Raw genomic sequence first — 21,642 nt, 5'->3', positions numbered from 1 at the left:
CACGGCTGATCTACTACAATCTCAGTAATCAAGAGGAATCAAAGGTCACTTTGCTTTACCAGTTGGAATTGTCCCAAACTCCCGAGTTCCTTTATAAAAGTCATAATTGAGTTAATCTCCTCTAAAGAAAGGCACCGATTTAGCTCTTTTTGATAATTTTCACCCTATAACAGGGGGAAAAAACACAACTCTTAAGCAATTGTTCCAAAGTCAAGCTATGTTTAGCACAAGTCAAAAACCAAATTTTAAACTCTATAACAGCTGAGCTAATTAATTCTAAATAATATAGCAACTTCAACTCGTCAAAATGATGTCAGAATACAAGAAAACTTCATGTTTGACAAAAGAACCTGAAATAGCTCGGTAGTGCTTTGGCAGCAAGGTTGGGAAGTTGGGCCCAGAAGACAGAATAAGTGTGACAGTTTGGAAAGGCAGGAGGTCTTTTTTTAGCCTTCGAGGGAACCAAAGATCAGAGCAGGAAATTTACATGTGAACCTCATGTATGTCACACGACCATTTTCACATTTCATGGATTCCAGTAAACAGACTTACTCCCACCCCCATTTTCCTCACATTTATTTTTTCTAATGCATCCCTGAGAGCAAAAGATACATCTTTTAGTAAGATACACATCTTACTATTTTCTCCGGGTCAAGTGGTTCTAATGGTTTTAATGACAATCCACTCACTAAGGAAGGAAAACTGGGAACTCTAGGAATGAACTGATAAGATCTTAGGGAGACAAGAGTCATAACATCTTAACTCTCAAAACCATCTCTCTGTAGAGCACCCTTTGTTGGTGAGAACTTTCACATTCTACTTTTCCAAATTTTCCAATTACAGTTTTAAAACAGAAAGATACAGAGAAAATGATAGATTACTAATCTGTACAGATTTTTTCATACATCAAGAAAACTTGTACTAACAGATCACAAAAATTAACCAGTCTTACTCTGAAGCACTATTCCCTAATCATCATCTAACCAAAAATGTTAACCAGATATAACTGCTTTAAAAAAGAAAAAGAGTATTATAACTTCAGCCCCTTGATTTTAATCTAGAGCACTAACTGCTTCCAGAAGGTTCAGGTATTTCTTAACAGTATTCTATTGTACTTAACATGCATTATGCATTATAAGAACAAAATTCCCTTGGGAATTAGGAGCTGATTTACTTCATTTTCAACCCATAATTTCATCATAGTCAGTCATCCACATACTTAGTAGACACAAAAATAATATTGATCCTTATATCAGAAAAATATTAAGAGGTTTATATAATAGGTACAAATCAATTTCAAATGAATTATCAAGTTGCTTAACTTCACAGTAAAGAAAATGATACTTAAAGATGAATTTAAAATATTTGTCAGTAAAAAATATGCACTTACCTTAACTACAGCTGATCTATAAAGTCTCTGAAATATCTCAGAAAACATGGAAAGGGAAGAGTCATTAGACAGGAGAAAACTGAAAGTATCTTTTAAAAGAAATTCTTCTGTGTTTTGGTCCTCAAAATCCATATCATTATCATCTTGAAAATTTAAATGCTCATGCACCTGTGGAAGAGTTAAATAACAGCAAATATTTTTTGTTGACTTACTTTTAATGCAGTGGAATCACTTCTAAGACATGGTTCATTTCCCATTGGATTATAGATCAGAACTGACATCTAGTGGTCCTTTTGGAGGTCAACAATTTTATAAAAATCTAAGTACTGTTCTTTCGAAAATATGATCCCCAGGTGGTGCTAGTGACAAAGAACCCATCTGCCAATGCAGGAGACTTAAGAGACGTGGGTTTGATCCCTGAGTCAGGAAGATCCCCTGGAGGAGGGCATGGTAACCCACTCCAGTAGTCTTGCCTGGAGAATCTCCTGAACAGAGGAGCCTGGTGGGCCACAGTACATGGGGCAGCAAAGAGTGGGACATGACTGAAGCAACTTAGCACACATGCATAAGACCATTACTGTTTTATAGAATCATATCAGTTTATCTTAAATCATTGATGAACTCGTGTTCATGGAAATAATAAAAAATACCTCTAAACAATAATTTTTAAAAATCATAATGTAAACTATTAGATATGTGGGTAAAATAATGAATAAATGACTGATAAAAGATGTAGATTCATAAAATTTTAGAATTTTAGGGATAAATCTTTGAATCGACCAAATGTTTGAATCACGTATAATGCAATCATTCTCCTTGTGTAATAGTCTGGAAACCAGTCAATACAGTATGAAGTCAAACTCTTGTTGAACATAATTTTTTCTTTATTTATTAAAGTATAGTTGATGTACAATATTATATAAGTTGCACATATACAATATATGTGCTCTGTGTGCTCAGTTGCTCAGACATGTCTGACTCTTTGTGATACTCTGGATTGTAGCCCGCCAGGCTCCTTTGTCCATGGGATTTCCCTGGCAAGAATACTGGAATGGGTTGCCATTTCCTACTCTGCTGCTGCTAAGTCGCTTCAGTCGTGTCCAACTCTGTACGACCCCATAGATGGCAACCCTGGGATTCTCCAGGCAAGAACACTGGAGTGGGTTGCCATTTCCTTCTCCAATGCATGAAAGTGAAAAGTGAAAGTGAATTCACTCAGTCGTGTCTGACTCTTCGAGACCCCATGAACTGCAGCCTACCAAGCTCCTCCGTCCATGGAATTTTCCAGGCAAGAGTACTGGAGTGGGCATAAATTTTATTCTGTTTCGCTTGCCGTATCATAAACTATCTTGCTATAGACTAACACAGTCAACTTTTAAAACCTTCTTGCCACTAAGGGAAATTTTGGATTAAAAATATGTTGGAGAAGATGACGACTGAGTGACTGAACTGAAATGAACTGAAAATAATCAGAGTGTACAAAAAACATGCTTCAATTTATATATATTCATACAAATATTGAAAACAAATATTTCAAAAATTCCTATGGTTTTAAAATTAAATTATAGGCCAGTTTTAAACTAAATATCTATATGTAAAGAATAAAGGAGTTAACTTTTTTATAAACCCATGTGAATAAGCTAGGTAACCTGCTATTTTTTATTAACTAGATGTCTATTTTCCTGCATTAACACATACTCAGCTTTATGCCACATTTACTTCATAAATAGAGGTTGAACCAAAAAAAAAAAAATCTATGTGTTTGTTCAACAGGGAAGCAGAGTGGGCACTGTAACTCAAATCATAGACTCTTCATATACTAGTTAATTCTTTGAACTACAGCAAGAATACTGGCGCGGGTTGCCATTCCCTTCTCCAGGGGATCTTCCCGACCCAGGGGTCAAACAAAGCCACGTGCACCTGTGTCACCGGCATTGAAGGCAGAGTCTTTACCGTCTAAGCTACCAGGAAGCACAAATTTAAGTTTGTTGTAAGTTTGATGCATGTTGCATTTACTGATTGGTTACAATGAGTGAAAACAACAACAACACACACACGCACACACACGCACACACACACACACACCCTTCAGCCAAAAGGAAAGCTCCCGTGAGCACCCTGGCATACTCACCTGAAGTACTACAGGGGACCTGACACTGCCGTAACCAATATCAAAAGTTAAAAGTTGAAAACATACTCTGCATCTGAAATACAAACACAAGGTAACAATAAAAAGGAACGAAATAGTGCCTTTTGCAGAGAGGTGGATGGACCTAGAGGCTGCCAGGCAGAGTGAAATAAGTCAGAAAGACAGTGTCACTTACGTGTGGAATCTAGAAAAGGGTTAGAGATGAGCTTATCTGCAAAGCAGAAATAGAGTCACAGACGGAGAGAACAAACTTGTGGTTCCCAAGGGGGTAACGGGGGTGGGATGAATTGGGGGTTTGGGATTGACATATATATATATATATTACTGTGTATAAAATGGATAATTAATGAGAATCTACAGTATACCACAGGGAGCTCTACTCAATGTCGGTGGTACCTGCTGCTGCTGCTAAGTCGCTTCAGTCGTGTCCGACTCTGTGCGACCCCATAGACGGCAGCCCACCAGGCTCCCCCGTCCCTGGGATTCTCCAGGCAAGAATACTGGAGTGGGTTGCCATGCCCTTTTCCAATGCATGAAAGTGAAAAGTGAAAGTGAAGTCGTATCTGACTCTTGGCAACCCCATGGACTGCAGCCTACCAGGCTCCTCTGTCCATGGGATTTTCCAGGCAAGAGTACTGGAGTGGGGTGCCATTGCCTTAAATAGAAAGGAAATCTGAAAAAGAGTGGATATATGTATATGTGCAGCTGATTGACTTTGCTGCATAGCAGCAACTAACACAACATTGTAAAACAACTGTACTGTAATAAAAATAAAATAAAAACCACAGACGGTAACAAAGATAAATTATATTTGCTATGTTTACTCTTTTGTTTGGTACTGTATCATTAATAATCACTGTGGTTAAATTTCAACATCTATACTGATTATAAAGAGCAGTAGCTTAGATAATCTAAAATTAAATACAATTTATCTTTGGATTTGGAGCCTGTTTCATTACCTACAGAAAATACAGATATATAAAAAGTATTCATAACACATTAAATGAAACAATCAAGTTGACTCCATAAACACACAATATGAGAAAGGAACCTCTTCCACTTCTCCATGCTAAGCCTTCTTATTCACATAGAAAGCATGATAAAACTTATATGGAGGCACCTCCTTTTCTTAACATACTAGAATTAACATTTCCCTAGAAAAAGGCATTAAATTATATTCAAGTAAACTGGATGAGATGTGGAGATAAGAGTTATTGAATTTTGTTAATAAAAGCATATAAATAAAAATATAATTAGTCAATGGAAAGCATATATGATAAAAATAGGTGAGCTTGAAAGGGGTTACAATTTAAAAAATAATTTAAATATTAACTGTGCTTTATTTTTTGTCACCACTGTTTAAATACTGTGAGTCTTTAACATACTCTGAACTTTTAGGGTCTACAAATTACAAAAACATAAGTTTAGAAGTTCATATTTTATACTATATAAAAATTTCCAAGTAGCACCTACTTGTGATAATTAAGATACATTTTCATTAACAATCAATTTTTAGAAGGTAGGTGTTTTTTTTTTTTTTAACATTAAAATTTGCTTTTACCTTTGGAAGATCTTCGGTCCCAGAGTAGATGTTTCACTGAATACTTCAGCTGCTAGTAGGAGTTTGCTAATGGCTTCCTTCATGGTATCAAAAGCCTGAAGAGGTGAACTGGCTCTCAGGAATGTCTCAAAAAATGTTTGCAGCTGTGAACAAAGTAAAGGATTCATATGTTTAAAGGACAATTTCAGTTTGTCTATCATTTCCAAATGAACAATGTGAAAGAGCTCTCTTTGACACACTCAAAAAAACTCCTTAAAAAGGAAAATTTGATCATCTAAGACATATATAAAGTATACTGAAAGAGTATATAGTATATGTAAGGTATATTGTGTAATAAATATATATTATCACATATTATACAATGTGATATATATTATATACATTTAAAAACATATATCAAGTCTTCTGATTGAATGTGAGATACCAAAATATCTCACAATTTAAATTATTTTAAAGGTGCTTACTCCATTTTTCTTCTCATTCCATGGCATCTAACCATGGAAAGTGAAGAGCAAGTATCACAGAGCTTGTGATCAAAACCGCCAAGTTGAATTTGGGATGCTTCATCTGGGTAAACTTGGACTTGCAACTCACTTTGAATTTTTGTGTCCTTTTTTTTTAAATTAGTTACAACCTACCAACAAGAGAGTTGCCAAATCAGAAGAAGGTCACTGTAAAATATGAAATTTAAGTCTAAGCTTTTTATTATTATCCCTTTCCTGCATTATTTTTGTACGAGAACAAAAATAATTACATCAAAATTTCTTCTTCTTCTTCATGGTGTGGGAGCTCTAGCCAACCAGAGAAAATCTAAGAAAATCTCAGTGTCCTGAAATTTTCATTTCAGGCTTTGTATGACCAGAGAGAATGGGGCCTGATTACAAAAACGGGCAGGATGTTAGGTTTATGCCTTCATAGAAACACAAATAGCTATTTTTATTTGCTTAAATATTAAAACAATCACAACCACGAAACTATATCTTCAGAATGCTTAACACTAAGGCTCAAGTCAAACTTTTTAAAAAGTATAAAATAAACCTCATATTGATTCATAAACTGTCTCTGGGTAAGCATATACTTTCAAAAGTGAAGAACAAAAAATATTTTCAGACAAAACATGCAGCAGGTATACTATTAATATTTTTGGAAGAACAGACTAAATTTATCTAAGCTGTGTAAGACTGCAAAGTGAAAAACTTTTGTTGCTCTAATAATGAAGGACAGATACTGGTACAAATCACGTGAGGGAGATGGTAAATGTATCTTTAAAATATACAAGTAAAATTCCCCCAAGAGAAACAAATGCTGACTTCATAAACTTTTCCCAGCTGAAAACCAGAAACATAATGAGATGTACACTTTAAGACCCTATAAACACGTCATTAGCATTTGGCAATTGGGATGTTTTTCCTTCTCTAAGGACTAAGGAAAATGAATGCAGTAATTGTATGATCAAAAGAAAACAAATCCAGGCTAACACTGAAAGTATCGACACCCTTGAGTCAAAACAGAGTAACATGTTTTTCCTAATAAAAGTAACTCATCACATTTCACTCAGTTCACCATATTACATAGAAAGGGTTACTGATAATATTATTGCATTTTTCCATTTATATGTTTTCTGAATATCACAGGGGTCAAGGTTAATAATTTAAGAAGGTTGGAAACATTTGTGTAACACATAGGACATGTAAGATTGATTATCAAATTATATCCTCCATGGTGAAAAATAATTAGCAAATTAATGTTTAGGGTTGTATTTATTCTTCTACTGTGGAAATGTATATTTCTTAATTTTTGACTATAATTAATTTTTCACCATGCGGGAAGCACTGTGTGCTGAACTTCGGAGGACAAGGTACTTAGCACAGTAGCCTCTATAGATTTAGAGGCTAAAAGCCCCAGGTTCAACTTTGATTCTGTGCCTGTTACTAGTAAATTGTGAGGCCTTGTGAGTTTACTAACAGTAACTTTATAGACGTATTGCTAGGATTAAATCAGAGAATGGACTCTCACCTAAAGTCTACCACCACCCATCAGACATCAAATACTCAGTACACATTAGCTTCTTTTATTAATTAAAACAAAAGTCCACAGCCTTCCTTCAAAGATGAACATTTAAAAAATATCTGATAAGCTTTTCAATAAAATATATTTACAAGACAGAATATAGAGACATGGTGGGTAATAGGTCCCATCACTGATATGTGTCCCAGCAGAAATGAACGCAGAGAACTGAAGGACCAAAATCTTTAAACTCAGACTGCTAAGAGGAGGACTACCTTCAACCTACAATCATGTAGCAGGGGGACAAGACACAGCTGCCGTTACAAACAGAAATGTGGAGTGGGGAGACAGTGATATTTAAAATTTAAAAAGCACATTAAAAAAAAAGACTTCTTTCATTTTTCTGTTTGTTCTGTTACCAGTCTTTGTCTCTATATCCATTTCCTTCTATTTCATTACATGCATTTCCACTTACCTAAGTCCTTCAAGTCAAAGAAGATTTTAGATGAGTCATTTCTTTATTTAGTACAGTGGCAAGCAAACTATACATGTAAGAAGTAAAAGCAGACTTATGCAAATACTTCTTTTTTTTTTAATCATCAACTTTCAGCAGGCTGTCCAGAGAGGGCAGAATAGTTATATCAATTACTGAAACTAATCCAGGGAGGGTAAGTGGAAGAATTCTTTGAGTGTTTGCTCATTTTGTTATTTGTTATACTAACTGTATTTTCTTGGTCAAATACCTGAGTTCTATGTATCTCAATGTGCTCACATGTAGAAAAAGAGAAATGCGCTTAATGATCTCATGAGACAATGTCAATCTGAAATTATTTGATACTAATTCCATTCAAAGTTATCAGAACCCAAAAAACACTTCTCACTCAGGAGCTTTCTTAACCCAAGCACAAATGTTACTTGAAATAACATCTTCACCTTCACTGTTAAGTTAAAGTCAGCCATGAACTCAAATATCATGGAGACATCCTTATCTCTAGACCAAGACTTTTAATAGATGTTTTAAAATTACCTAAACATGAGACTATAAGATCCCAGGGAAAGCAATGTCTTGGTAGCAAGGTAAAAATGAATAAAAGAAGATCTTAAAATGTTTCAGAAGACATGAAACTGTTTTATGAACTATAAATTTTTCTGCTGCTGCTGCTAAGTCGCTTCAGTCGTGTTCCGCTCTGTGCGACCCCATAGACGGCAGCCTACCAGGCACCCTCGTCTCTGGGGTTCTCCAGGCAAGAACACTGGAGTGGGTTGCCATTTCCTTCTCCAATGCATGAAAGTAAAAAGTGAAAGTGAAGTCGCTCAGTCATGTCCGACTCTTAGCGACCCCATGGACTGCAGCCTACCAGGCTCCTCTGTCCATGGGATTTTCCAGGCAAGAGTACTGGAGTGGGGTGCCATTCAGTGCAAAAATGAAATATAAATTTAATGCAAAATAAATTATGTACAAAATGACCTTGTAAGGTCAGGGCTGTAAAACCAGGCAGTTAAAACATCACCATTGGTTTGTACTTGTGTAAAATTCAAGCAATAAACCAATAAGATATTTTTAATTTTCACATCTATCCATTTAAAGAACTTCCTGAAATATTTGCAAATGGGTAGAAATAATCAACTAAAAATGGAAGGACAAGAGAAACTGAGGATGAACTTCAAAATATTTGTAGGAAAACTTCAGTTAGGTTTTTGATATCTTAAAATATTTCTAAATTGCCACTGTATTCACCTCATTCTCCGACTCCACTTTTCACCACCCCTCCCGCACTAGATTCTGGGCTTCACCCAGCTGATTTCCTTGATCCGCCCATAGGATCTTCAGCAGATTGTTCTCGGTGGCAAAAGATGCTGTTCTTATGTTAAACTTGCTAACTGTCCGTGGCGGTGCTCTCACCACCAATCCGTGAGATCTGTTGGGGCAGACACTGTACCATTTTATCTCTGAGTGTCCAGTATCTAAGACAGGACAGGTATTAAGTAAATACTGTTGAGTAAATAAACCTAAATACAATATTATAGAAACCACAGAGACTTTGATAAAAGAAATAGCTCACTGAAGCTTCTGGATAACATAAATTTTCTCCCTACGACAACATGTGTATCTCTCATTTCCATCTCATGAGGGAGGGAAGATGAGCATTCTTCTGGTGACCTGTAATAAAATCTTTGAAAAATAGAAGCTCACAGCTGTTCAAGAGAATTTCTAAGATAAGAAAATTTAATATGAGTTAAAACATGGGATGAAAAATTAACCACTATTAGAGGGCTCTTTTTTTAAGTCGTTTGCCTGACTAACTGGGAAACTCAGGCAGAATGTTGATATTTCAATATTTTGAATTTTCAGTAATTAATAGGATTGTACCTTATTAAAGTTTACCAGAATTTCTCTCAATATTAATGTGGGAGAGAGGAGCTTTCATTTTCTCAAAGTAAAGAAGTAATTAGTACTTAACAACATTTTGTCCCAACAAGCACATGAGAAGGTCTCAATATCACTAGTCATTAGAAAAATGCCAATCAAAACCACAATGAGATATTACCCCACATCCATTAGGATGACTACTATCAAAAAACCCATAAAATATTCAGTGTGAGAAGGGATATGAAGAAATCAGAACCTAGAGCACTGTTGGTAGGAATGTTAAGTGGTACAGACACTTAGGCAAAACAGTATGGAGGTTCCTCAAGAAATCGAAATAGAATTATCATAGGATGCAGAAATTCAAATTCTGTATACAGAGCCAAAAGAATTGGAAACAAGTTCTTAAAGATTTATTTGTTCACTCTTGTTCACAGCAGTATTATTCACATAGCTAAAAAGTGGAAGCAATTCAAGTATATATCCATGGATGAATGGATAGACAAAAGATAGTATAGACAGACAATGTAATATTGAAAGTAAGTGAAACTGTTGGTCGCTCAGTCGTGTCCAACTCTTTGAGACCCCATGGATGTAGCCTGCCAGGCTTCTCTGTCCATGGAATTCTCCAGGAAAGAATACTGGAGTGGGTTGCCATTCCCTTCTCCAGGGGATCTTCCTGATCCAGGTCTTCCTGGATCTTCAGGATCTTCCTGAACTCGGGTCTCCTGCATTGTAGGCAGATTCTTTACCATCTGAGCCGCAAGGGAAGCCCAGTGTAATATTATTCAACCTTATAAAGGAAAGACATACTGCAATTCAGATGAACCTTGAAGATATTATGCTAGGTGAAATAATCTAGTCACAAAAGACACTGTATGATTCCACTTATATAAAGTATCTAGAGTAGTCAGGTTCCTAGAAACAGAAAATAAAGCAGTGGTTGCCAGTGGCTAGGGGGAGGGGAAATGCAAAGTTGTTTCCTGAGTATATAATTTCAGTTCTGCAAAGAATTCTGGAGACTGATTGTGTGTGTGTGTTAGTCCCTCAGTCGTGTCTGACTCTGTGACCCCATGGACTGTAGCCCACCAGACTCCTCTTTCCCTGGGATTTTTCAGGGACAGAGGAGCCTCCTCCATCCATGGGATTCTTCAGGGAAGAATATAAGAATGGTTTGCCATTTCCTTCTCTGGGAGATCTTCCCAACCCAGGGATGGAACCCGGGTCTCCCACATTGCAGGCAGATTCTTTATTGTTTGAGCCACCAGGGAAGCCAATCACATAACAATATAAACAGTACTGAACCATACACTTAAAATGGTTAAGATAGTAAATTTTATGTACACATTGCATGCATGCATGCTCAGTTGCTTCAGTCGTGTGCAACTCTGTGCGACCCTATGGACTGTAGATTGCCAGGCTCCTCTGTCCATGGGATTCTCCAGACAAGAATACTGGAGTGGGCTGCCATGCTCTCCTCCAGGGGATCTTTCCAACCCAATGATCGAACCCATATCTCCTGCATCTCCTTCACTGCGGATTCTTTACCAATGAGCCACAGAGGAAGCCCTTATCTATACATTATCACCATTTAAGAAAAAATTTAAACAATACTGCAGTTTTCACAGCCTCACTCCCTCCAACAACCGTGTTTAAACACTTGCTAATTTTGTACCATGGAAGTCAAAAAAAGTACCTTTTTAATGGTTATAAATTATGCAAAAGAAACAAAATAAAAAATATTTCCTCCCTTGCTCCATTTCTCAGCTCCTGCAAATAGTGGAAATGGTTTCCATCTCTATTCTATTTCCTCAGAACCACTGTTTTATTGAGAAACAATCATTTAACCTTGAAATTTTGTTTAGTATGAAAAATACCACATAGCAAGCTTTAATGCTAGTAGGCACAATCCAGAATAAAGGACACATTTTCTGGGTTGGCCAAAACATTCATTTGTGTTTTTGTATTACATCTTTGGACAGACCCGAACAAACTTTTTGGCCAGCCCCAAATGACCAGCAGATCTTAAAGGATTTCAACCCTGAATATTCATTGGAAGGACTGAAACTGAAGCTCCAATACTTTGGCCACCTGATGCGAAGAGCCAACTCATTTGAAAAGACTTTGATGCTGGGAAAGACTGAAGCCAGGAGGAGAAGGGGACGACAGAGGATAAGATGGTTGGATGGTATCACCGCCTCAATGGACATGAGTTTGCACAAACTCCAGGAAATGGTGGAGGACAGGGAAGCCTGGCGTGCTGCAGTTCATGGGGTTTCAAAGAGTCAGACACAACTGAGAGACTGAACAACAAATATGACGGAATGCAAAGTCTGGGGAATGATCATTTCAAGTTAGAAGGCAATATCACATAAGAGATCAAATGCAATTTTATCCATGATAGAACTAAGGACACAATTAAATACATGAAATCTAGAATCTATGTTCCTTTCCAAATTAAAAGGGGAATAAGTATGCATTCAAATCTACTTCTTTTTAATACATTGGAATTTAAGTATATAGTTCTTGATCAATATTATTATTTTCTGTCTGTTACAAAATCAGCTAGGATCTCTCTGTCTTACTCTGACCTAACCATTCTCTTGCCCTAGCATTTACCAAACTCTTAAAATGTATCTGAAGGAATCTGAATACCTCAGAAATAGGCAGACATACTGACTTTTTTTTTATTAAGTTAGTTGAGTCTTTGTATACACCGCTTCCTCTGATAACAGGGCAGGTAAAGAATCCACTTACAATGGAGGAGATGCAGGAGACACGGGTTTGATCCCTGGGTTGGGAAGATCCCCTAGGGGAAAAAAATCCAACTCTCTCCAATATTCTTGCCTGAAAAATCCCAGGGACAGAGGAGCTTGGTGGGCTGCAGTCCAAAGGGTTGCAAAGAGTCAGGTAAGAGCAACTAAGAACTTTTGTATCCACTAAGACAACAAGGCAATGGCACCCCACTCCAGTACTCTTGCCTGGAAAATCCCACGGATGGAGGAGCCTGGAAGGCTGCAGTCCATGGGGTCGCCAAGGGTCAGACATGACTGAACGACTTCACTTTCATTTTTCACTTTCATGCATTGGAGAAGGAAATGGCAACCCTCTCCAGTGTTCTTGCCTGGAGAATCACAGGGTCGCACAGAGTCGGACATGACTGAAGTGACTAGCAGCAGCAAGACAACAAGAGAAGGGGATGACCGAGGATGAGATGACTGAATGGCATCACCAACTTGATGGACATGAGTTTGAGCAAGCTCCAGGAGTTGGTGATGGACAGGGAAACCTGGCATGCTGCAGTCCATGGGGTTGCAAAGAGTCAGGACACAACTGACTGACTGAACTGAACTGAAGACAATAGTATTTATTGTTAGAATGAAAAGGGTTCAACATTGGTACTTATATTTATTTTCAATGTAACCATGGAGAATATTTGTTCACACAAATACACAGGTGTAAATGGAAGGGTTTACTTAGAGCAACTTGACTTGATTCCTTGAGCTCCCTCCAAAGTATACTAAAAGAACACACAATGATTTATCATGAAATATTTAATTTCATTAAAAAACTGAAAACAACCTGAGTTGTGGAGGATTTGTCAGTTATTGATTAACATCCTTATTTAAATGTGTCTGTTTCAGGGAGGGGTTGCAGAATTTTTGTAAAAACCATATTTAAGTGTGTCTGGGGGAGGCGTTGCAGAATTTTTTCACTCTGGAGCAATTATCGTCATAATATTAGGGATAGATGAGTGCTAGGTTTTTCTTTTGAAGAGCAGAGGGGTGTCCATGCAGGAATGGGAGCAAAAATCACCTGCTTTAGAGGCACAGTTTCAGCAAGAAATTTTAGGAAGGTGTACATGTGAAAGATGAAATTATCAGCATTGATTCCCTTGAAACTATCTCTGAGCCTGTGAACCTGGGGAGTCTTCATGGCTCCCCAGAGGCTCACAATACCCTACTGGAGGATCACAGCTCTGGGTGTGTCTGCTCCACAGGAAACATCTGCTGCCCATCTGTAGCAGGAGATGAAGTGCTGGGAGCATTCTGGGCCTTAGCAAGAAGTCTCCTTCATGTTTTAAAGGAGCATGATTTAGGGGGGGAATCCGATATATAAAAACAGAAGAAAAAGAGGAAAAAGGATGGGAGAAAGGGAGGGTAAAAATGACTAAATTACAAACCTAAGCACTGATGTAAGCACTGATTTCATTTCATGCACATGTGGTATTTGAATATAATTCTATATTACACTTAATAATACTCACTAACCTTAGCCAAGCTGACTCCATATGTCAGACACTGTGCGTTTCTCATGCACTGTTTTGTTTATAATCATGGCAATGCTATGAGGTCGATGCTCATTATCTCCATTTTATTGATGAAGAAACTGAGGCTTGAGAACACAAGTAATCTGCCAACGTTTTTACAGTTAAGAGGTAACCAACGTGAAGCCAGTTTCATATTGAATCCAATCTGCTGCTGCTGCTAAGTCACTTCAGTCGTGTCCGACTCTGTGCGACCCCATAGACAGCAGCCCACCAGGCTCCCCCGTCCCTGGGATTCTCCAGGCAAGAACACTGGAGTGGGTTGCCATTTCGCTGCAAAGCCCCAGCATTACTTCTGCCACTGTGGCTTTGAGTACACTGGGTTTAGGAAAGTGGATGGACCCTGAAATACTGAAGAATGAATCATCTGTTTTTACTTTCGTGGAAAAGGTATTTGAAATTGTCACAATTCTCATACACCCACACATCTAAAGTATCAGTTCAACACCTTGAACATTTGTGTAGTTTTTCGAGAAACTAAGAAAATTTCTATATAACTTAAACCAAATTGCCTAGGATCAAGAACAAATTTTGTGTTAAGTCAAATGATTTAAGAACATAAATATTCTCATCATTTGCTTTAGCTCACTGAAAATTGGCTAGCTTTAGGGTAAACCACAGGAAAACTAAATTAATTGACTGAACTTAAATTAGGATAGTTTTTACTCATTCTCTGGAATTAGATCAAAACTCCAATATTTAAGTAAGTGTCATGCTTCCAGTGACATGGATAATTTTATTCATTTGTACTTCTTAATAACCCTAAGCTTTAAAGCATATAATAAAATTGGAAATTCAGAAAGTAGATTCTTAACCAGTTTCATGGTTAAAAATTTTTTAAGTTTCTCAGAGCAAGGAGCCAAAATACAAAAAGCTATGCAGAGCATAAAAATTTAATTATTTGCTTTGAATGGTAGAGCCCTGATTGAATTATATTCAACCTTCTCGCAGAACTGGCAGGTTATCTTTATGGCTCCTTCTAGAAGCTCTCAGTAGGATATAAAGGATCAGAGAGATTTTAGAGTAAAGAGCAAAAGTTGAAGTTGTAAAGATTTTATCATTGGACTCTGTGGATATATATCTACTCATTTTCTTTACATGAATGCCATTGTTCAAGCAGGTCACCAGTATTTCCATTATAGTTAAAACACAGATCTTCTTTAAGCCTCTGGTAAAATAAAGTCTGTGGGTTATCTGGAAATTTTTCCACCATTTATTAATTGTCTTGAGTAGAAAATGATATTGCAATTTGGTAATATTTGCAACCAGTAATATTTGTAACATTCAGTACAAGATCAGAGGGATGCATTTAACAGAAATATATATATTTAACATATATCTATAAATACTCTCAAATGAATAAGAAAGTAAAAAGGGAAAATACTTTCCATTTACCTTCCAGATATTTTATGCAGAGCATCTATTTTAGGTCTGATTAAGTTTCATGGTCAATCACAAAAAAAAAAAGGAAATGCATTCATTATAAAAATAATGAGTTCTGGGTGTACAATAAAGAAAATGATAGAGCAAACTGCCCTAACATATGAAGGCTGTAGTGTTAAAGTTTGTTAAATCCATGCTAGAATTATCACAGCCTTCTGCTATGTTCTCATATATCTCTCATATCTACACCTCTCTCTTACCAGTGTTCAAACAAAAATCACTCTTTTATATAGGATATTTTAAATGAATATTTAAATATGATGCATAGTTTAAAAGCTCATAGTTCAGTATTCTAATTCAATGTAATTCTATGTAGTCCAAAACAATGTCTTCTCCTTGTGGTATTGACTACTAACTTCTATTTTCCCTACCAATCCCAGGGACAGGGGAGCCTGGTAGGCTGCCGTCTATGGGGTCGCACAGAGCCAGACATGACTGAAGCGACTTAGCAGCAGCGGCAGCAGCAAATCATTTACTCCTTCATTGCTGCCAGAGTCATCTTTATGAAGCACGGTACAAATCATCAAGGTTAGATGTCCCAAATATTTACAGAAGAAGGTGGTATAATAAACAGTAGAAGCCCTTTTACCCTCTCTGCTACAAAGGGACAGCTATTTTTATATGAGAGCTCAAAAAGGGACATATGCTATTCTTAAACATTTTAATTTAGAAAACGTGAATGTATATTCCTTTGTCAGTCTTACAAAGCCAAGCCTATGGGTGAACTGACTGGAATTGCCAGTTATCTAACTTACAGAAACCCTGCCCATGAGTGGGTTACAAGTGCAAGTAAAGCAAGAATATAAAAATACTTGCCAAGAAATCTCGGCAGAATCTTTCCAGGTCTTGCAATGCCACCCCCTCAAACTCTGAAAGTTGTAGTTATGGTTGTTTGGTTGCTAAGTTGTGTCCAACTCTTGAGACCCCACCGTCTGTAGCCTGCCAGGCTCCTCTGTCCATTGGATTCTCCTGGTAAGAATACTGGAATGGTTTGCCATTTCCTTCTCCAGGGATCTTCCCAGTGCAGGGATCAAACCTGCCTCTCCTGCATTGGCAGGTGGATTCTTTGCCACTGAGTCACCTGGGAAGCCCCCTGAAAGTTGTTACATCACATTTAATCCACCTGCAGTTTTCCTAAATTGATTCTTTTATATTCAACTTTCCTTTTACAGAAGCAAGTACATCTTTTTTTGCACTTCCAGTTCATCAGAGCATGACAACTTAAGCATACAGATACTTGCCCTGGGCACTGAACACTTGTGTCCAGCAGTCAGCATGCTTTATGGAGGACACACAGGGCATGGCCTAATATTGCAAGGAGTGAAGCAGTAATTAAGAGATATTTTGTTCATTGGAGATCTGAGTCCTAATTCTAATCACATTTGTTAGCTCTGTCATCTCTATGAAATCATGAATCTTCATTTCCTCATCCATAGGATGGATGAGGAACATAGCACCCTATCTCCCAGGGTTCTTAGAAGTATCAGATGAGACCATGTACGAGAATACATTCAGATGTATAAAATTCAGTGGGGTCCTTTTACATTCTCTGTGTGCGTGCTCAGTCTGTTCAGTCGTGTCCGACTCTTGTGACTACATGGACTGTAGCCCACCAGGCTCCTCTGTCCACAGGATTCTCCAGGCAAGAGTACTGGAGTGGGTTGCCATGCCCTCCGCCAGCGGAATCTTCCTGACCTTGCATTGCAGGCAGATTCTTTACAGCCAAGCCACCAGGGAAGCCCCTTTTACATTCTACTGTGCATGAAATTCAGGATTTTAATGATCTGATTCTAACATAATTCTTCTGGTTCCCCCTCTGCCTCCACAATCCTGAAGCCTTTGCCTCTTTCTTCTTTCTCCATCCTTCCTACTTCAGGCTACCCTGGGGTTCTTCCCACCCTGGAATACATACACATTTTTGCCAATGAAAGCAGCTCATATTTCTGAGTTTATAACCCACCTTCCACCTGCGTGCTTCATGATGTTTATCCAAAGGAAATGCAAACATCCTCTCCCTACTTCTAAAGTAACCCTACTCATTTTTCCAAGCTCAGCTAAAATACCACTTATTTTATGAAAACTACCTCACTTTCTCCAGACTGGAATAATTCTCACTCTTGACTATCCCTGCAAACCAGCCAGTTACTGCACTCAGTTCTTATTAGAATTACTTATAAATATGTGTCAGTGAAACAGTATTTTTTTTTCAGTTGACATATGTCTTTTGCACTCACCGGAGAGCGCCTTGAAGGCAAAAACCAACATTTCTCTCAAGTCCCTCTCCAAATTGCCAGCACATAGGTACCCTTTCAACAATTTCAGAACACAACTGAGCTGACGTGACTATGAAAGATCACAGAAATCAACAAGGTTTTTCCTTTATTTTTGACTCCATGATCAAACATAAAAATTATACACATACAAGAAGATAGCATGATTAAACACCCTGATTTCCCACCACTTATTATAGGGAGATTTTTTTCCTCCACTTTTCTTTATGACGGGCATACAATCATTAGAAGTTTCATCCTCAACTACAGGGGCTAAGCCGTTAGACAAGACGCCTTCCCCTCTATTTTCCTCTTTGTCTCCTGCCCCTAATTTGACTATTTCTCCGTTCTTCCGTTTAAATTCTATCGGCGAAACCTGCCATTAATCTGCTCTAATGTGAAAATCTTCCTTTTCATTGATGTGGCAGTTTGCAAAGACTGGCCGCAAATTCTTTCCACTCCTGTTGGCACACCACTTCCTCTCATGCAGAGGTAGGGTCTATTTCTTGACTCACTGAACCCTGGCTGAGCCATGTGATATTCTTTGGTAATGGGACATTAGCAAAGGTGATGTAAACTGTTTTCTTTTTCTGGGGCTGCTGTAACAATTTGCCTCAAACATGGTGACTTAAACCAACATATGACTCTGGAGTCAGACTGGAGACCTGGATTGAGGTATATACACTATTGATACTATGTATAAAATGGACAACTGAAGGGAACACATTGTGCAAGGCAGTGAACTCTATTAATAGGTGCTCTGTGGAGTCCTAAACGGGAGGGAAGTTCAAAGGAAAAGGGATATATGTACATGGCCTGGGTGTTGCTGTTGTTCACTTGCTCAGTCATGTCTGACTCTTTGCAACCCCATGGACTGCAGGCTTCCCTGTCCTCCACCATCTCCTGGAGTTTGCTCAAACTCATGTCCATTAAATCGGTGATGCCATCCAACCATCTCGTCCTCTGTCGTCTCCTTCTCCTCCTGCCTTCAATCTTTCCCACCATCAGGGTCTTTTCCAATCAGTGGGCTCTTCGAATCAGATGGCCAAAGTATTGGAGCTTTAGCTTCAGTATCAGTCCTTCCAATAAATATTCAGGGGTCATTTCCTTTAGGATTGACTGGTTTGATCTCCTTGCTGTCCAAGGGACTCTCAAGAGTCTTCTCCAGCACCACAATTCAAAAGCATCAATTCTTTGACACTCAGCCTTCGTTATGGTCCAACTCTCATATCCATACATGACCACTGGAGAAACCACAGCTTTGACTATTTGGACCTCTGTTGGCAAAGTGACATTTCTGCTTTGCAATACACTGTCTAGGTTTGTCATCTTTCCTTCCCCAGGAAAATGAAACCAGCCACTGTTTCCATTGTTTCCCCATCTATTTGCCATGAAGTGAGGGAACCAGATGCCATGATCTTAGTTTTAAGCCAGTTTTTTCCCTTTCCTCTTTCACCTTCATCAAGAGGCTCTTTAATTCCTCTCTGTATTCTGCCATTAGATTGGTATCATATACATATCTGAAGTTGTTGATATTTCTCCTAGCAATCTTGATTCCAGCTTGTGATCCATCTACCTCAGCATTTTTCATGATGTACTCTGCATATAAGTGAAGTAAGCAAGGTGACGATATACAGCCTTAACGTATTCCTTTCCCAATTTTGAACCAGTCTGTGACTGGCCCTGGTGATTCAGTGGTAAAGAATCTGCCTGCCAATGCAGGAGATGCGGGTTCAGTCCCTAGACTGGGAAGATCCCCTAGAGGAGGAAATGGCAACCCACTCCAGTATCCTTGCCATGAGAAATCTCATGGACAGAAGAGCCTGACGGGCTACTGTCCATGTGGTTGCAAAAGAGTTGGACATAACTTAGTGACTAAACAACAACAGATACGTATACGTATGGCTGATTCATTTCGCTGTACAGTAGAAGCAACATAATATTGTAAAGCAACTATACTCCAATAAAAATTAAGTAACAAACAAAACCCCACAAATAAGGGGGGAAGCAACAGAAATGTATTGTCTCAAGTTCTGGAGGCCAAAAGTCTAAGCTCAAGGCATCAGCAGGGGCACATTCTCTCCTAATGCTCCAGGAGACAATCTGCTCTTCTTTTCTCCCAGCTTCCTGTGGCTGTACGCATTCCTTGGTTTGTGGGTATGTAACTAACCTCCACCTCCATCTTCACATAACCTTCTCCTCTGTGTGTCTTCTCTTCCTCTACCTGTATCTCACATCTCCATTTGCCTTTCTGTTATTTATAAGGGCGTGTGTCATGGGATTTAGGGCCCGCTTGGATAATCCAGGATGATCTCAATTTGAGACAGTAACCGAATGAAATCTGCCAGGGTTCTTTTCCAAATAAGGTAACTTTCACAGGTTCTGGTTGTTAGGACATGGACATATCCTTTGCATATCACTGGAAAACACCCTGATGCTGGGAAAGATTGAAGGCAGAAGGAGAAAGGGGCAGCAGAGGATGAGATGGTCGGATGGCATCACTGATTCAATGGACATGAACTCAAAGTCTGGGAGATGGTGAGGGACAAGCAGGCCAGAAGTGCCGCAGTCCATGGGGTCACAGAGTCAGACACAGCTTGGCGACTGAACAGCGACAACAAAAAATATCCTTTGGGGGTCAACTGTTTAACCCACTACACAAACAAACGCTTGAAAAGAACTTGGCCTTTAGGCCTTGCTCATTTGCTATTCTTGGGCACCCAGACAATGCCACATTATAAAAGAACACAGAGTCCCTGCTGGATGATGAAAAACACGTGGCCGAGACATGGCCCCAGATGATACCCAGCCAACAGGCAAGCACGCGAGTAAGGCCAGGCTAGACCGTTCAGCCCCGCCAGCTGCCTGCAGAGATCAACAGAGCCTGTCCAGCCAACCCACAGTCATGAGAAATAGAAACAATTAGTTGCACAAAGCCACAATGTTTAGGGGCGATTTGTTATGTCAAGAAGCAATTTGCTTTTCTCTGTGTTTAAATTGTCTTGTTTTCTTCTCTTTTTGATAGAAGAGAAGAAATTTCTCTGCATTTCTTTCGTTCCTCAACTCCCCATTTGAGGGAAAAGGTGATCTCAGAGCTTCACGCTTCTTCATTTTCAGTGCCTAGAAGGTTCAGTCAAATGCCTGCTGCTTCGGGTTTGACTTCTTCATTTCAAACACGTCCAGCCTCACTCTGGCTTCCACCCCAAACCCTTTCTACATGCTCAGATTCCTAAGCATCCTCTTCTCACTCTCTTAAACTACAATGCGCTTGATCTTCCGACTATCCTCCAAGGGAACTGATCTGAGAATTGAGGTACCATCTTTTCGAAAATAATCTTTGAACCCACAGTGACTGAGGAGGCACGTCTGCCTGGGCTGTTTTACTAATATGGACCTGGACACCTGGGACCGGCCTATTAACCCTGGGACAGATGAGCAACTATTTATTGAGATATTCATCACTTTATATCTTAGAAGTGATGGGATGCCTCTGTTGGAAATGGCAGGAGGGAGAGAGGGATGGGGAGGAGAAAGGCAGGGAAGAAAGTGAGCGGGGGGAAAAGAAACACCAAATTCTAAGACAAGGATTTAGTCTGTGTGGTGCTCTCAGGCAGGTTAGGAGCAAAGGAGGCCTACCAACCAGACGACGGTGATGGGTGACCTGCCAGGAGAGCAGGACCTCCTCTTCTGCCTCAATTTCCTCACTTCCCATTTCTCTCTCCACTCCTTCCGCACGCTCTGTCTCAGGAAAGAGCATCACTATTCATATGATGGTTCCTCCTTGAACCCTCTCGATCTAGCCTCTCCCTCTCATCGGTGACTCTTGTTTTGCCCTCCAAAAGGGGTCATCAATTTGTCTCCTCCAGATCATGGCTCACCAACACATCCAAGCCACCATCCTCTTCCCCCCGACGCCTGGTAACTGACGGTTCTATCTCCACTGATAGTCCTCTTCAATCTGTTCTCCGCACAGCAGCCAAACAGCAGCCAAGTGGGTGTGAAAAGGTGAGGACAGAACTCTCCTGCCTCAGGGCGTTGGAATGGGGCCTTCACTGGGGATGTTTGGCCACCAGCTCTTCTAAGGACACTCAGACTTCTCCATGGATTCCTGCTCAAATGTCACCAGT

The 21,642-nt window shown here is 39.1% G+C and overlaps 1 protein-coding gene across 4 annotated transcripts in view; it reads right to left on the bottom strand.

Moving 5' to 3' along the window:
- CPED1 (cadherin like and PC-esterase domain containing 1) overlaps window positions 1-21,642 on the bottom strand; it is a 328,494-nt gene that overhangs the window by 171,273 nt on the left and 135,579 nt on the right. For all 4 annotated transcript variants that reach the window (XM_060414812.1, XM_012177019.4, XM_060414813.1 and 1 more), the window contains 4 exons: window positions 5,101-5,243; window positions 3,522-3,594; window positions 1,391-1,558; window positions 60-164 (listed from right to left, as the gene is read on the bottom strand). In XM_060414812.1, coding sequence (XP_060270795.1) covers window positions 60-164; window positions 1,391-1,558; window positions 3,522-3,594; window positions 5,101-5,243 — 489 coding nt within the window. The remainder of the gene's footprint in view (window positions 1-59; window positions 165-1,390; window positions 1,559-3,521; window positions 3,595-5,100; window positions 5,244-21,642) is intronic.

Source organism: Ovis aries, chromosome 4 (genome assembly GCF_016772045.2).
Source record: "Ovis aries strain OAR_USU_Benz2616 breed Rambouillet chromosome 4, ARS-UI_Ramb_v3.0, whole genome shotgun sequence".
In the NCBI taxonomy this organism is placed as follows: Eukaryota; Metazoa; Chordata; class Mammalia; order Artiodactyla; family Bovidae; genus Ovis; species Ovis aries.
This window is presented reverse-complemented; position numbering and strand designations above follow the sequence as displayed.